At 26.3% G+C, this 18,617-nt stretch overlaps 1 protein-coding gene across 6 annotated transcripts in view; it reads left to right on the forward strand.

Moving 5' to 3' along the window:
• Positions 1-18,617, forward strand: part of LOC136071933 (protein bicaudal C homolog 1-like) — a 55,119-nt gene that overhangs the window by 21,867 nt on the left and 14,635 nt on the right. For 5 of the 6 annotated variants that reach the window (XM_065797775.1, XM_065797774.1, XM_065797778.1 and 2 more), the window contains 9 exons: positions 5,404-5,470; positions 13,175-13,248; positions 14,212-14,608; positions 14,777-14,821; positions 16,156-16,202; positions 16,418-16,460; positions 16,545-16,584; positions 16,726-16,818; positions 16,904-16,937. In XM_065797775.1, the coding sequence (XP_065653847.1) occupies positions 5,404-5,470; positions 13,175-13,248; positions 14,212-14,608; positions 14,777-14,821; positions 16,156-16,202; positions 16,418-16,460; positions 16,545-16,584; positions 16,726-16,818; positions 16,904-16,937 (840 nt within the window). Of the gene's footprint in view, positions 1-5,403; positions 5,471-13,174; positions 13,249-14,211; positions 14,609-14,776; positions 14,822-16,155; positions 16,203-16,417; positions 16,461-16,544; positions 16,585-16,725; positions 16,819-16,903; positions 16,938-17,934; positions 17,955-18,617 lie in introns of all 6 variants that reach the window. The other variant, XM_065797773.1, reaches the window with a different exon arrangement.

Genomic DNA, 18,617 nt, shown 5'->3' on the forward strand with positions numbered 1-18,617 from the left:
TATGAATTTTATTGACAATTTTTCTTTTCTTCTCCAACACCATCGGGGCCAGGGGGCTTTAAATTATCATAGAGTGCAATAAATGTTTTGATCTTTTTTTCTAATTCATTTAAAATGTTGGAAATATTGTTTGTTTGTCTGTCAAAATTTCTCACTATTCCTCCCTCCTGTCCTGCCTTTTTTTACTTTGGTTACGAAAAAGCAACTAGATTAATAATACGTTTCTCAAACTTAAGTGACTTTTGCTGTATCTTTATCTATTTACAAACATGACAAAATACGATTATAATTACTCTTAAATTAATTTTTTATGTTAAATATGAATACATGTGTGAATAAAAAGTTTTTTTTTTAACTTCTTAATGAAACTTTCAAGAACCTCATCTTAGAATCCTTTTTTTTTTAATTCTTGACTCTGTTGTTCAGTGAAAGTATTGAGTATTTCAAGATCAAGATGTGTTTTTTAATTCTTGACTCTGTTGTTCAGTGGAAGTATTGAGTATTTCAAGACCAAATTGTGTTTTCCATTCCTTTTGAATTGAAAATTAAAAACTATCAAATTCGACTTTTTCCGGATCATCTCTGTCTTGTTGCACCGTTTGACTGAATTTGTAACAGTCATGAAGATTCCCATAGTGCCTTATCAACATTGACAATTTACAAAACTTCATTTGTTCATCGGCTTTCATCAGCTCAATTTTAAATAAACTTAAAAATTTTCAATTTTAAACATACCTAAATACATGTTTCAAGGTTTTCAAAAGGTATTTTTTTCCTTCACAAACTACTTGATGTAAGTAGAAATGCGTAAATGTCACTGGTAGCAGATTTCATATTTTTGTAAATTTCTAATGTAAAGTATTTTCTTTCAAACAAATGTTTTCTTGGGATGGTTGCAGAGACTGTATGGGACCCCACAAGCCTGGCTAACTCCCTGATATATATTGTTTTATATACACACATTAATTTCTATTCTATAATTGATTTAGGTATATTTGTGTATGAGAAACCCAATGCATCGGTTAAAACGTGTTGTTTTTTAAATGTGTTTAAGTTAATTCCCATTGTTACAAAAAATCTTTTTAAACCACCTGCCTACAAGTCATATTAACTTCGCTCTTAATTTTTTCTGATGAATACAGCAAATAAGGACATGTACTTGCAGTCTTTATAACTGGTTATATATTAAATATAAAAATATATATTACTTTTGCAAGATATTTGTATGTATAAATTATATTACAGCTGTATGATCATGTAACTTCTAGGATCATGTACTTCTACTATATAAAAGTTTTATTTTTAAACATTTTGTCACCTAAAATTTTAGGGAATTTTGTTTTCTAAATAAGTTCCAAAAAATAAAAAGAATTAATAAAAAAAGATTAGAATGCTAGAAGTTCTTGTAATGAATTATATTTTGCATCAATTTTTTAAAAAAGTTCTTTTTTTTTGTCAACATCTAATTTTAAATTTAAATTTTTGTATAATTTTATTTTTATCACTTGTTTAATGTTTTGAATGTTTTTACTTTTTAAATTATTTTCAAAAAACAAAAAATAATATTGTCTTTACAAAAATTATAAAAAATGTTTACAATTTAAATAAAACTTTCTTCCTCAATCGCACTATCTATCTTTTAAAAATGACATTGTTACTCTAGCTAGATCTATATTTGATTTTCAGAAATGATCCTCACTAGGGAAAAGAAATATTTAAACTTTTTCTAAAACCGGTTTTTTGAATAAACTGTGGTTTTCAATGTTTTAAAAACCAGTTTTCCGGTTTTCTAGTGTATTTTTTTATTATATATATTTCAGGAGAGCAACAGCAGCAAAAACAGAAATATATATAACAACAATGTCATATGCGTACATTGAATACAATTGAGCAGCAAACAAATAAGTCTTTTTAATGGTTAATTTTACATTTCTTAAGACAATGAGCACATAAAAAACATAAAGCATTAAGTGTTCCATCAGTTAACCTTGACCTTAGTTTAGTGACAAATAGACCACTTGCAGAAAATGACCTTTCAGCCTCCACACTTGTTACTTGGATTGACTTCAAGGCTGTGTACATCAAATCTAAGTTGCTTGTTAGTTTTTTTGTTAGCTCTAATACTGCCATTTCTTTGAGCATTAGTTTGGAAGTTGATTCTATTTTTTGTTTCTTTGGTGAAACTTTGAGTGTTTCTCTGATGGAGAACTCGAGCTCTTCTGACAAGTAAGTAAATTGTTGTACTTGTTCCTTACTAGTTTCATTATCTGACACATTTTCCTCATCTATAGACCCATTTCTCTTTTGCTCAAACAAACGATTAAACAAACTTGATGCAGTAATAGCAATTGCATTTCTCTTTGGCATGGAATTTTTGAAAATGTCATGAGTTGCCTAATTAATGACCATAGGATTATTCAGATATTTAACTAAGTTTACTAATATAGCATTCCTCCTCTCGGTGACTCTTTTTGTAAATGAGTCAACTAGCTCTTGACTAAAGGTGTTTTCCTAGCTTTTTAGCTGCTTGAAAATGAACTTCAGAATGCCATCAGATGAGAGCAAGTTTGAATCTCTTCTGCAAAGTGCTTCAGCACCAACCTTAATTGGTTCTAAAGCATTTACTAGATTTCCTAAGGTGGTAAATTCAGACTCAGAAATCAATGCTGTTCCATCGTGTCTTAGAGTCTAAGATTAGCTGCAGCTCCTTTCCAAACTCAGAATGGACATGCTTTTGCAGAATCATGTCATTTTTAACCGGAGACTTTCGAAAAAATCTAACACATTTTCTTTTCCTTGTTGATGAGTTCTGTAACATCCTCCCTGATGATTGAAAGAGCTGATGCACCTGCTTCTGCTGAAACTTCTAATCCTCCTTCCTCATCGCTGTCATCATATTCTTGGTCCTCTTCTAGAATAGTGACTTGCTCAGGTGTGCCATTATCTTCTTTCCTAGATTGCCTATATAGAACATCACAGACAGTCAAGTGGATTCTATGTGCGAAGCAAAGCTGATGGTCTGGTAAAATTGAGCTACCAAATTTTTTCATTACAGCAGCTCCGTCTGTGGTTACTGCAACAATATCACAGGCAAAACGTAGCTCAAATTCTTTCAGTTTCTTGTCAACAATTACATAACATTTTTCTGCTGGCATAGACCCATGTACCCTGATCATTCCAAGGTTCCAATAATCACCTTCTATATGAACATTTATGTTCGTATATCTTCTGTTTCTGGATGAAGTATACTCATCAAGGGTTGAGCTAAATTTGTGACCAACAAGCTTTTTTTTCTGCAAATTGCTGCAGATATGTTTTCTTGATATCTTCATAATGTTTCATCAGCAGAGGCTATATCTTCATAATGTTTCATCAGCAGATTCTTAATCCATTTAGCATCTTTGGGCAATTTATATCCTTGTGTCTCTAGAGCTGTTCTCAAATGTTGACTAGTTGAGAAAACACGAAGGCCCATCACATGAAATAAGCTCAGCCAAAACAACATCAACAGGATCCTTTGTCTTAAAAAATGAATCAATGGGTTTGATGACTTCAAGTTTCCTCTCAGGAGTAACAACAGCAGCAAATGTGATGTTGTGCTTTGTCCTCAGGTGGTTCCTCCTTTGCACTTAATTTCTTAGACGCAGAGCTTGCACTTAGCCAATTCAAGTTCTTTTGAGTGCAAAAAGTGCTTCCAAACTGGTGTGTTATTCTTGTGGACTTCAGAAAACGACATTTTCGTTTTTGTGAAAATTTGTTTCACTTTTTTACATCACAAATTGCAGTAACTTACTGTTAAAGTTCAAGTAGAAGCAAATTGAATGTTTTCATTTATTTTCTCAAGCAACTACACATCAAGAAAAGTGTTTTAAGGTACCAAATAACCAAGTAAATTTTGTACAAAAGATATATATCCAAAAACCAGTTTTGAAAATAACATTTTTGGTTTTCAATTTCCAATAATTTTACGGTTTCCGGTTTTCCTTTCCTTAATCCTCACTATGCCGCTGAGTATTACAAACATCACTGCAGTTTTCATTTAATTAAATTTATAATTATTGGAAGCGAGCATTAAAAGTGTTTTTAAATTTTTTAAAATTTCAAATTCAAAGTTTTTTAAAATTTTGTGAAAAGAGAAAAAAACTAATAGCGAAAAAAAAATTGTAAAAATAATTTTTTCAAAAAAAAAACTAAATGCGACGGTGCAAAAAGCAATTGAGATATGTTTAATTTGAGCCCTATATCCGTTTGCAAAACTTCAATTATTATTAACATTTACATGAATGTAAATCAAGAAATATATTTAAAAAGGTTTCATTTATAAATAGAAAACATAAATTTTATTTAGATTTCCAGCTTAATTTACTTTAATTCTAAGTTCACTACTTATTTTTGACTCCTTTTTCTAACTCTTTTCCATGTAACAATTTAATGAAATAATGACAAATATAGCTTTCTTTTAAAATATAATTTTTAGCTTTCTTAATTTAAATGTGCCTTCAACTTTTTTAGTAACTTTTTTGTTAACCTAATAAATTTGGTCAGTGAAAAATAATAAGTATTACCGTTGTGTTTACTTTGTACCTTGCTGCATTACATCATTTTGCCATTTCGATTTTCCTTATTTGTAGCTATGCAGTTTTATTTGTAATTATGCAGTTTTATTCATCAATATTATTTAAAAAAATAGTTTTATGAAATTTTTTTTTTACAAATGATAAATACTTTTGAAATTATATACATACTGGTTGAAGCTTATTTTTTATTTTTAATATTTAATGTTTTAATATTTAATGCTTAAAATGTTTTACCACAATGCCATTTTCTTATTTAAAGCAATTTAAAAAGTTAATTATATATTTATACTTATTTTTAAGATTTATTTATTTCTCATTCTTAATTTTTTACAAATATTTTACAAAAACTTGAAATGGGATTGAGTTTAAGAATGTTTTATAGGTGTTGCTGTTACACTGTTTTGTTAATTTATTAATATTGCTGTTCTGTTAATTTAATAATATCGCTTTTAAAATATTATTTTAAAGTTTCATTAAATTTTTTTTTTATTGGTTCAAAACATAGAAAGTAAAAAGAGCAAAAGTATATAAATTATTCTTTAGGAATATTTACCATTGATCATTTTTTTATGAATATTTATCATTGATTATTTTTGAGGAATGTATACCATTGATGATAATTTTCTATTATTCTTGATGAATATTTACCATTGATTATTCTTGATGAATATTTACCATTGATTATTTTTAGGAATATTTACCATTGGTTATTCTTTAGGAATATTTACCATTGATTATTCTTTGGGAACATTTGCCATTGATTATTATTTAGGAATATTTATCATTGATTATTATTTAGGAATATTTGTAATTGATTTTTCTTTAGGAATATTTACCATTGATATTAATGTTTGATGTTCGAGATGGAGAAGCAGATTCTAGATTGGAAGAAGGTAAATATTTTTGTAAATAAAACTTTTACTTTTAAAGTTAAAATATAAAGTTTTAAATGTAATGAAGTTTTTTGTTGTTGTTGTTGTTGTTATTATTATAAATTTAAAAAAGACTTTGCAAAACAAAGCAGACAAGCAACTTTTAAAATTGTAGAAAAATGGTCAATAATTCTTTTGCAATTAAAACATGAATAAATTCATCAATCCTTTATATAAACCATTTGGTTTATTTACTAAATCACCAGTTTCCAATAGTTCTTTTTTTCTTTTAAAATAAATATATTTATTTTGGCATTAAAGCTTACAACTTTTCAAATATATTTTATTTGATGCTATTTTGAAACTTTCTAAATATAGAACACATTTTTTTTGTTTAAAACTCTTATAGTTCTAATCATTTTAAAAGCATAATTAAGAATTGATCAAGACCAAGATAATCACTTTATTTGTCCATAGTCCCAACTAGCCAAAACTAGTCAAATAGCTGCTGTGAGTAGCAATTATGAATTTATCTCTAAAATTATTTTCCTTTTCATTTTGGTTTTTAAGGTACTTGAGCAACATGTTTGGCACTTGCAGATCCTAATTCATATGCTGCATCAACTACAGTCTTTTACAGTTTGAACATCCCCACGAAGGCAAATTATGCCTGACTTAACAATTCCACAACATTTTAAACCCATTCTTTATTATTTTTCTTGATTCAACTTAGTTATATCTTTTGATATTTCTGAAACATCTGAAGTTCATTTTTAATAAGTTTTTCTAAGCAAATAAATATATTTTTTTTTAATGCAGAACCATTCACTTTTTATAATATAAGCAAAACTAAATTTTAATGACCTTATGAATTAAGAAAGACAATTATTACAACTCAAATACATTATTTTATTTGTGTAAAAGTAATTTAACAGTAACTTAATTGACTAACCTTAAGAACATGTTTTAGCCATTTAACAAGGTATTTTGCATTATTCTTTTCCAATCAATATTTTTTTTATAACACTTGCTACAAAAACTTTAGGAAGATTTGCTAAATTTTAATCAGAGTTAAATGAAACTTTGTTGATATTTTATTAAAGACCTTAAAATGAAAAATATACATTGATAATCTCTGTTTTTTAATCTCCATTCGGTAATATCCATTTGATAATCTCCATTTGTTGATCCCCATTAGTTGATCTCCTTTTGGTATGTAATTTGTATTGTGTAAATTGCTATCATACTGTAAAGTACTGTGATTATTTATACCATAATATACATGCATACATGTGTGAATTGCTACCTCACATATATGCATGTAAATTTGAATTTGAGTGATTTTAAATTGATTTAACTCTATTTGTTAAAAATATATTTATTTTTACAATATTTTGAGAGAATATTGATACTCTCGTTATCAAGTATATTAGAAAACTATTACAAAAAGTAAAACCTAACAAAACTAAGCATTTCAGAAATAAAATCATTAATAAAACTGTGTTTAAATAAATGTTATTTTTTATGGAATGAAGGAATTAATGAGCTTGTGGATTCAAATCCAATAGGACTTTCACTCATAATAATACTTGCAGAAGGTTTCCTGCATTTTTTTGAAAATAAAGCAGTTGACACGGTACTTTATTCTAAGGCACCACTAGAAACAATCATTTTTGAGGTGCTGAGATGATATATAGCCATGCATGATTAACCAATAAAGATAATGCCATTCATTTTTAAAAGATATTAAACAATCAATATTATGCCATTAAATACACAATCGAATTGGAAGATGAAAACAACAGATTAAAATTTTTAGATATCAAAATAACAAAAAATCAAAAAGGTAATTATGATTTTAACATCGAAAAGAAGCAATAACAAATATTTAGGTTAGGCACAATCCAAACCATAATCCAAAAATCTTGGAAGGAATATTTAAGGGATCTATCCATAGAGCTTTATCAATTTGCTCTAAAAAATTTGTAAATAAAGAAATTCATTTCCTAATAGATGTATTTGCTAAAAATGGATATGAAAAGAAAAAATTACAAAACTTTGCAAATATTATTTTTTTATAACAATTTTTTAATATACTTGATAACTAGGGTATCAATATTCCCTCATATACTTGATAACTAGGGTATCAATATTCCCTCATATACTTGATAACTAGGGTATCAATATTCCCTCAAAATATTGTAAATTAAATCCATAAAAAGATGTTTTACTTTAAAAAAATTATACATGCATACTATGGTAGTACACAACCACACTACCATGAAGTGCAACCATACCATATTGTTAAAGAGTAAATGCTTAATTATAAAAGTTCATTTAATTTTTTTCACTTTTGTATTTAACATATAGCATAACACTTAACTGTTTCCTGTAGGAAGCATTGAAGTTAAATATATTGTACTAGCTTGCTCTGTAGCTAAATACTTATCTCTTATCTCTTACTCTTGTTGTACTAACAAATATGTTAAAATGATAAAAACAATTTTAGTTAGCTTAGAATATTTCCTAAAATGTGTAGTTAATGTTAGTTTTTTATTCCTCAGTCTTCTGTAATATCTTTATTTACATGTCATCATTAAAATTCATCTAATTTTCATTCTTTTCCAAAAATTGATTTCTTGGTAAAATAGTAAGAATTCTTCTTTCTTGAGTCTGCAATGTTTATACTAATCCATCTAGTAAAATCCACCTAGTAGATAATCCATCTAGTGAACTGACAATATACATAATGCTGTAGCAATCTCTTCACTCAGATGACAAAAGCAATTTTCATCTGAGTGAAAAGTCTCAAGATCAAATCCCATTACAGTGGCTTCTTTTTGTTGAAATCTTCTGAACTACAAAGACTAATTATGACTTATTAATTTAGCATTGTTCTTACTTGATATTTTAAACGTTAAGAAAAAGTTTTGAAGTTTATACTTCATTTTTTGAAGGTTAAGAAAAAATATAAAAAAAAAATTTTAAATACTTTATTTTTTGATTATGCTTAGATCTGCATTTGTCTAGTTTTTTAAAACATATAGCGTAAAAAAGATGTAAATGAAATGGTTATATGTTTATTTGAATATTTTTTGAAAATAAGTGCATTCTTATAGGTGAAAGGAATATGATAAATAAAATGTTGAGTAATCTTATGTTTTAATAATAAAACAATAACAAATACTAACATTGAAGATACTAGATATAAACTTTATCAAAAAAATTAAAAATAATAATTTTTTTAACTTCAAAATTAAAAATATTGAATTGATGTCATTCAAATAAGCTTTATTGGCATTGATAACATCATTCACATCCGCTGGTTTAAAATCCCAGTGATTCTTTTTGGGTTGGTCACTGCCAGGATTGATTATGGGTCGCAGAATCAAATTATTAAGGCCTTCAAGTTTGACAAGGGAATTTTTCATGCTATTAAAAGTCACCAATCATTCAGTCATTGTCAAGCATTTATGTCTTTGTTTATCATACTAACAAGTGCTTAAAGGAATCCCAAAGTGCCAAGACAAGTTGTGTTTATTTTAAAGAGAATGATAAAAAAAAAAATGTTTGGGCACAATTTTTTATGTAAAACAAAATAATAAATGTATACCAACAAAAACAAACTTTGTTATTTTACTCAAAGCTCGCCGTCTCCACAGTAAATGACGTCATGTTGAATTTCAATAAAAAATCTTAAAAAATTTTTTTGTTAACAAATTATAGATTTTTTTTTTCCATTATAGATTATTAAAGAATATGTTTAGTTACTTATCATTATATAAGTTTTTTTTTTAAATCATACATTACTATAGAATTTTTTTAGTTATTTCAAATTATTTTTTTGTTATTTTTACGAGGTTTGCATTAAAAATAATAATAAAATATTTCAGACATTTTAAGCTTGTTTATTGCTGTAAATTAATTTTGTGTTATATTTATTGTTATTAATTTATTTTTATCCGTATAAAGGTTCTGTTAAAAAAATTATTTTGAATGTTTTAACCTTATACAAGTTTAATTAACTGCATTTAGGAATTGTTCATAAAGTACATACGCTTGGGTAGGGGAGAAGGGGTCTGCAAAAAGTGTATATGAGATGGAGGGCAAGAGGTAGGTTAAGAGCGTAGATAGTTATAGGGAGATGGAGGGTACTCAAAAAAGCTATAGCAAAGTACGGAATAGGGGAGGGGGGGAAGAAGGTTTGAAATTCAGGCCTACGTACATTATGGACAACCCCTTATTTGCTAAACTTTTTATCGGGTTACATATATTCTCAAAATACTTATTTAATTAAGTAAGATATATTTAATAAAATTTATTCTATAAAACATGTATTGCTCGTTTTATTTTATTTTTAAGTTAAATGATTACTGTTAAAGATTGCAAAAAAAGTGTAGTATTATCGAGCCAATTTTTAAATTAAAATCATTTAACAAAAAACCTTCTGTGTCAATTTTGCTTGTTTTTTGATAAGAGAAATGTAAAACACTTGCCAAATGCGACATATAAATTAGGAAATATTAAAAATGTTTTTTAATGCGCGCTTCAACAAAATAACAATTTTAATCGCCATCTGTCTTGAATTATTGCCATTAATTAAACATTATTTATTGCTTTAATAAAAAGCTGTCTGTTCATGCTCTGTAATGCATTGATGATCTTTAAAAAAAAAACTTTTTTTTTACATTTTTTTGTACATAGCCATTATGTACAAAAAAATTATTGTTTGTTATTATTACTATTATTAATACTGTGCACATCAGTTTATATTTTAAAGAATGTAAATTAATTTGTAATACCTGAGGCGATATTTATTTCCTTTATTTCAACAATTCTTTTTCAAGTGGCATAGTTTTACAATATCCATATTTACACCATTGTTCAGTGCCAACACTTAAACGGCTTAACTTTGACGTTTTAGCAATATCAATATTCAAATTTTCATAGCTGATACGATTTTCAACTATTTCGTTTCTTTTAGTCATACAGGTTTTTTTTTTTTTTTTAAGATGTTCGAATCGGTATGGAGTTGCCGACATTTTAATTGTTTAGTTATCAAAATCCAAATGCAAAATACAAAATTACCTTAGTATTTATATGCAAATCATCAAAATTTATCAATTTCCACTAAATTAACATACTTAATTATATTTTCTAACTATAAATTAAAGAATTCGGCTATTATCTTTAATAAATGATGTCATTTACCAAAATTATTAATTAATTAAAAATTTTTTAAATGTCATTTCGATAGGAGTACAAAAACATCATAGCAATAAATGACTTAGATGAATTAAAAAAATGTTCCCATTTTCTACATAAAAAGAAAAAAAGATTCAGAACTATGTAATAAGGTGATCAACGACTTTTTTATATATTTATTTTATTTAAGAGTGTAATGTAAAAATCTTAATTTTATTTGGTTCTCATGCTCTATAAAAAAATATTCTTACGTTTAGCTTACTATAAAATTTATAGGAAAGTCATATGATTGATAATAAATGCTATTTAAAAAAAAAAAAAAAGACAATAACAAATAAAATTGATTCAAAAAACACTCTACAATGACGTCATTAACTAAAACTCTTTGGAATTAAACGTGCTTGAATAAATTATAAAGTCTGTAGATTGCGGCGTATGTTTTAAAGACTCCAAGAGAATTGCTACTGTGGAGACAGCAAGCTTTGAGTAAAACAACAAAGTTTATTTTGTTGGTGTACATTTATTATTTTGTTTTACTTAAAAAAATTGTGCCCAAACATTTTTTTTTTATCATTCTCTTTAAAATAAACACAACTTGTCTCGGCACTTTAAGATCCCTTTAAAGCCTACGACGCTTTTTTCCTGCCCAATTTGCAATAAAAGTTTGCTTTTTATTACTGAGCTATCTAAATGATTATCTGTATTCTACCAAATTTTTAATGTTCAAATGAATACAAGGGGGAGAGCTTTCAGAGTGGGAGCATGTTCTGTATGTAAAAACACAATTATAGATGCCATATATTTTGTGAGGTTGATTGACTAATATTAGCTGTTAACCTCTTGATGTCATTGTTTGAAAGTCTTGTGTTTGCTTAAACTTAAGCAAGGTCTTTCACACTTATTGATGGATTTGGAGGGAAAAGTTGTCTAGCTGATGACAAACCTATAATAGAATGCAAAATTTTAAAGTTTAACTAGTATTAATTTGAGCTATAAAAAACAAAATTCATATCTGGTGTTACTGGAAGCATCCTTCCACCATAAGGTTGACTAATTGAACTGTTCCATGTGCAGAAGAAGCTTTATTTGAAACAACAAGAGCTGCAATTCTTTCTGATGCCAAAGGACTCTTTGTAGCAACAGCAATAAGTTTATTTCTCAAAGTGCCTTTTATGCAGTTGTGAGGCAATCCTTGAATTGAAATTATTTATATTTTATATTGCCAATAATTGAAAAATAATCTGAGCATCTTTTTTCAACTGTTGAAGGTGAATGTGAGGTGTTCTAGCTGCTAAACTTTGGGCAGATTTCATTTGACTATTATTTCTCAGTTTTCCAGTTGAGCAAAGCAAACAGTTGCAGAGAGAATCTCGAGTTTCTGGTTGTTAAGTTTTATAGTCTCAAACTTATACAATAATGAGAGTGTGGTGTCCTCTCCACTTTCCTTCTCAAACAAGAGTGGCATTTTTCAAAAAAATTTCACAGTTTTCCTGCATTCTTGTTGGTTTTTAGCAGTTAGTTTTGGCATTTTCTGTAAAACTAGATGTGCACAGTTTAGCTCTCATTAGTATAGTAAAAATGATGTACATTTTCCCAGAATTCAAAAAAAGGAATTTTTTTAAAATAATTTATGTTTTAATTAAATATGTTTTATATCAGTTTAAACAGTTTTTACAAAATAATCATAATTTAAGACTGTAGAAATGCAAAAAAAGTTGCCATTTTACATGGTTATGCAATCAATAAAATATGAAGATTCAAATGTAAATAGTTGCCTGGATGTTGTAATCTGATTTTAATACTTATATCTAAGTGATCCCCATAGCATGGGCTATCATTCCACCAAAGGGTTTCTCCGGGTCAGAAGGTTAAGGTTAGAACCTGTTTTATAAGACTGTAATTATGTAGTCAGTCATCAGTCATCAGCATCAAGTTTTTTTTTTTTTTGACAAATGGAAGGGCTATTTCATAATACCAGCACTTACAAACATTTTTCTCTAATCATTTGTTTAAGCATAAAAAAATGAATACCTTTGTGTCATTTGCTAATTTTTTGTTTTTGATATTTGATTTCTATAAAAGATGGCTAGCTTTAATTTTTTGTCTTTATTTCTATAAAAAATGGCTTTGATTGGTCTCCTCCAACCCAAAACACAACTAGCAAGGAGTACTGATATTTTTAAATCCTCAACCTAATTAAAAAAGACAGTGACTCTTACATTAAACTATGTTGGTAAAGTTTAAAATGTTAAAACTTTTTCAAGTTAATGTATTTTGGTATTTCATGGAAGAATTTATGTATGTACTTTATCTCTCTAAGAAAAAATAATTAGATATATTTGGTAAGATAGTATTTGAAGAATGTATGTATGTACTTTATCTCTCTGAGAAAAAATAATTAAATATATTTTAATAGTATTACTGTTAGTATCATCATCTTATCAAGCAGTTCTTTTATTAAATTTTTTTAAGTAGTTCTTTAAATAACATATTTAAAAAACTATTTTTTTTTTTTTACAGGACCTTTGAATCAAATGATGGATAGTCTTGGTGTAAATATCACAATTAAACCGAAGCCAAGACAGTCTTGCAAAGTATATATATATATATTTTTTTTTCCTTAAAAAATTTTTTTTTTTTTTTAATTTCCTTTGTACTCAATAGGAAAATGAATTTTCTTTTATAATTTATTTTTATACAAAAATACAGTTACTAAGCTGTAAATAATTTAAATATAAAGTGTAAATATATACATAAAAGAAGTTTAATTCCTAAAGTAACTAATAATTATAAATTAATAAAGAGTCCAGATAGAGAACTGTCCTCAACATTTTCTGAATGTTCTAATGTCCGGATTGAAAAACTATTCTCAATATTTTTTAAATAATCTAATGTCCAGGTGAAGTACTATTCTCAACATTTTCTAAATATTCTAATTTCCAGATGAAGAACTATCCTCAACATTTTCAAAATAAGAGATTTTATTATTTAACATTACACAATCATACCAAGTAGTAGTTTTTTATAATGAAAGTTTGACTAAAATAAAAAACCTTGAGTTTTTTACTTAATTAAATATTTATTGGCTGTAGCTTCCAAAAAAGTAAAAAAAAATAAAATAAATAAAGTCAGTTAAAATTGTGATCATTTAACTGCAGTTTAGTGTCTCAATCTTTTTAATTTTCTCTCTATTTAGAAAATACTTTTGAATTTATTCTGCAAGTTTTTTTTTTAATTGTGGTTTTAAAGATCTTTTTATCCTCTCAATTGGTACAATCTACATAAATTACAAGTTAAATTAAGTATAATCTTAACACCTACTACCCGTTTTTTCTTACCATCTACCACCCATTTTTTCTTACCACCTACCACCCATTTTTCTTACCACCTACCACCTATTTTTAATTAAGTTAAACAAAGTTATAGTTTAAAAATATATTTAAAAAAAAGTTTTATGTTTTTTAAGAAATATAATTATTTTAAATAAGATTTTGAATACCTAATAGATATTAATAATAATTTAAAATATTATTAATTTAATAATTTTTCTTATTTAGTCTGTTATTATCAAAGGTTATGAAAAAAATGCATCTAGTATATATAGAGCACGCTTACATTTAATGGGAGAAGATCCTTCTAATATGCCTTTTTTATCTTCGTCTCTTGCAACACTGGTCATCCCCCCACCTATGGGAGTTCCATTTCATCTTTTAAGTAATGGATTAGCTTCTCAACCCCTTTTCCGTCCTAAGTTTTTAATGAATAAAATTCCAAGTCCACTTACTCCACCTATACAATCCTCCAGTCCTCTTACTGGTCAAGGTCCTGTATTATCTCCAGTTAATGTCTCCAAATCAGTGAATAATATGCTGGAATCAAATATGCAAAGTCAACGAAGCATTGGAAGTGAAATCAAAATTAAGCGATTGAGTTTTGATGGTTTGATTGCAGAAGGTATTATTACTGCAGTTATTATAACAATTTTTTTAATGTATTTATAACATATATATATATATATATATATATATATATATATATATATATATATATATATATATATATATATATATATATATATATATATATATATATATACTTTCTATTATAATATAACTTATTTAGATGAAAGCAATGATATTGATGGATTAAAAGGCAATTTCTCTGGAGGTTTCTTAATTTTCATACACCTTTTAATAATTAAATATTTTCTTTTTTTATACTTAAGTTGATAATAATTTAATAAGAATTTAAAAATTCATTCAAAAAACAACATTTTTTGAAAATTTCTGCTGGCACCCCTTAAATGTGTTCTATATAATAAAATAGTACTGGATTTAAAAAGTTTGTGCTACAGGTTTTTAATTTTTTTTTTTTTTTTTTGGATAATTTTTTTTATGAAATGAATAAAATTTTTGAAATTTTTATATAATTTCGCTTCATTTGAGACCCAACATGACATACTTTTGAAATTTTTTCACAGTTTGGAGTTACTAGAAAAAAAGGTTAGAGTTATAGAGCAAGGAAACAATTGGAAGAAGACTTGAAAAGTTGTAGGTTGTTTGAGTCAGGAAAATATGAAGGTAGAACAAGAGTTTAGTGTTAAATAATAATAAAAATTGATTTTTTGAGATTGAACAAGTGATGTGTGAGAGATGTACATCTCTTAAGCAGCGACCGTGGTAGTGGTTGTAGAAAATAGAAAAAGATGCAACCATATGACAGTTGGGACAGCAGCACAAGCTTGTGTACTAGAGCAGGTCCACTTCATTCACAATGTGTTTTGGGAGTATCTAAAAGAGAATGAGCATAATTAGTCCAGTTTTCAGATCAGCCCAGTTTTCTGCTTACTCTTAAAGTTTTTGCTGAGAATGTGTTCTACAAGGCAGTAGCTGCATGTTAACATCTGCCTGAGACAAGTATTTTTATCAAGACACTATTTCTAGCCTAAACTCAACCAAGAACCCTTAGGCATGGTGAATTTTATATCAGAGTTACTAGGCAGAGAGACAATTTGCCAGGTTATAATTGATTACATGTTACCAGTAGCTGATCATGATGATGGTCCTGACATGACTACATCCTGTAATATTTACTTTTATATTATTCATTATTCTTATAATCGATTAATTAATTGGTATTGGTCTTTTTTGTCCATTGGCATTGGATCAGTATAGGCATTTGCCAAATTGTGCAATCAGTACATCACTAATATATAAATATATATATAAATATATATATATATATATATATATATATATATATATATATTATATATATATATATATATATATATATATATAAATATATATATATATATATATATATATATATATATATATATATATATATATATGTAAATATATGTATATATATATATATACACACACACTGATTGGAATAACTTTCCCAATATGTAATTTATATTTTTTATGTCTCTATTAAAAGTTGTTATTTATGAGGCATGTTTGAATTTATTAAACAAAACAAAAAATTTTTTTTAGATAATTTGTTTAATTCCAGAAGTTCAGAATTAATTATGGATTCTTTGGTACATATGTTTTTTTTTTTTCTTTGATGATAAATTTTGTATTTAAATTCAAGTCTAAAGTATCTATCTATTTATTAATATATGCAATATTGCAATTGAAGTCAGACTTTTTTTGCATATAAAATGAAAGCAGTTTAATTATTTATCAATGATTTCATGACAAACATTTGTCAAGATTTATGGGTACGCTACAATTTTTGTATTAAACTTTTTAGACCAAGAACACAAGTAACAAGAACAATAATTCTGAAATATTAAGTAAGTTTATTTAAATTTACTATTTTTAAAAAAGTTTATTTATATTAGAATATTTTATATATTTTTTCTTTTATAAATATTAAGTTTCAAGTGGAACATGGGAGTCTAAGACATCAACTACATTGTATGATTTGTTTTTATTGTTATAATTAGTTTTATTATTATGTAATTAATTATATATAATTTTATTTTTGAAATGGTTATACAGAATATTGAAAATAAGTTTTTTTTGCTTTATTTTTATTGAAATAAGTTTTTAAATCAGGAAACCAGAGTGTACTAATTCTTCGGGAGGTTCAATTGACTCTGGATTAAGTCATTCTCAAGAAGAATCCACCGAAACATTGGCTAATCAAATGTAACATTTATTTTTTATTTTCTTATTATGTTAATATCATAGCATTTTAATAAATTTAAAATAAAAAATTTTGATTATCAAATAGTGCAATGAATCTGAAGAATAATCAAAAAAACATTGTAAGAAATATTTCTTTTTATTATTATTACTTTTTTTTTTTTATGTTACATTTTATTTTGTAACAATCTTTTTTTTAGTCTGATGACTATGAGATACGAGATCAATCTCTTTAAATAATTTTTTTTTTCTAGTCTGATGACTATGAGATACGAGATCAATCTCTTTAAATAATTTTTTTTTTTTAGTCTGATGACTATGAGATACGAGATCAATCTCTTTAAATAATTTTTTTTTTTTAGTCTGATGACTATGAGATACGAGATCAATCTCTTTAAATAATTTTTTTTTTTTTAGTCTGATGACTATGAGATACGAGATCAATCTCTTTAAATAATTTTTTTTTTTTAGTCTGATGACTATGAGATACGAGATCAATCTCTTTAAATAATTTTTTTTTTTAGTCTGATGACTATGAGATACGAGATCAATCTCTTTAAATAATTTTTTTTTTTTAGTCTGATGACTATGAGATACGAGATCAATCTCTTTAAATAATTTTTTTTTTTTAGTCTGATGACTATGAGATACGAGATCAATCTCTTTAAATAATTTTTTTTTTTTAGTCTGATGACTATGAGATACGAGATCAATCTCTTTAAATAATTTTTTTTTTTTAGTCTGATGACTATGAGATACGAGATCAATCTCTTTAAATAATTTTTTTTTTTTAGTCTGATGACTATGAGATACGAGATCAATCTCTTTAAATAATTTTTTTTTTTTAGTCTGATGACTATGAGATACGAGATCAATCTCTTTAAATAATTTTTTTTTTTTAGTCTGATGACTATGAGATACGAGATCAATCTCTTTAAATAATTTTTTTTTTTTAGTCTGATGACTATGAGATACGAGATCAATCTCTTTATATAATTTTTTTTTTTTAGTCTGATGACTATGAGATACGAGATCAATCTCTTTAAATAATTTTTTTTTTTTAGTCTGATGACTATGAGATACGAGATCAATCTCTTTAAATAATTTTTTTTTTTTTAGTCTGATGACTATGAGATACGAGATCAATCTCTTTAAATAATTTTTTTTTTTTAGTCTGATGACTATGAGATACGAGATCAATCTCTTTAAATAATTTTTTTTTTTTAGTCTGATGACTATGAGATACGAGATCAATCTCTTTATATAATTTTTTTTTTTTAGTCTGATGAATATGATATAAGAGATCAATCTATTTAAATAATTTTTTTTTTTTTAGTCTGATGACTATGAGATACGAGATCAATCTCTTTAAATAATTTTTTTTTTTTAGTCTGATGACTATGAGATACGAGATCAATCTCTTTAAATAATTTTTTTTTTTTAGTCTGATGACTATGAGATACGAGATCAATCTCTTTAAATAATTTTTTTTTTTTAGTCTGATGACTATGAGATACGAGATCAATCTCTTTAAATAATTTTTTTTTTTTTAGTCTGATGACTATGAGATACGAGATCAATCTCTTTAAATAATTTTTTTTTTTTAGTCTGATGACTATGAGATACGAGATCAATCTCTTTAAATAATTTTTTTTTTTTAGTCTGATGACTATGAGATACGAGATCAATCTCTTTAAATAATTTTTTTTTTTTTAGTCTGATGACTATGAGATACGAGATCAATCTCTTTAAATAATTTTTTTTTTTTAGTCTGATGACTATGAGATACGAGATCAATCTCT

This window comes from Hydra vulgaris, chromosome 05, assembly GCF_038396675.1.
Source record: "Hydra vulgaris chromosome 05, alternate assembly HydraT2T_AEP".
NCBI lineage: Eukaryota > Metazoa > Cnidaria > Hydrozoa > Anthoathecata > Hydridae > Hydra > Hydra vulgaris.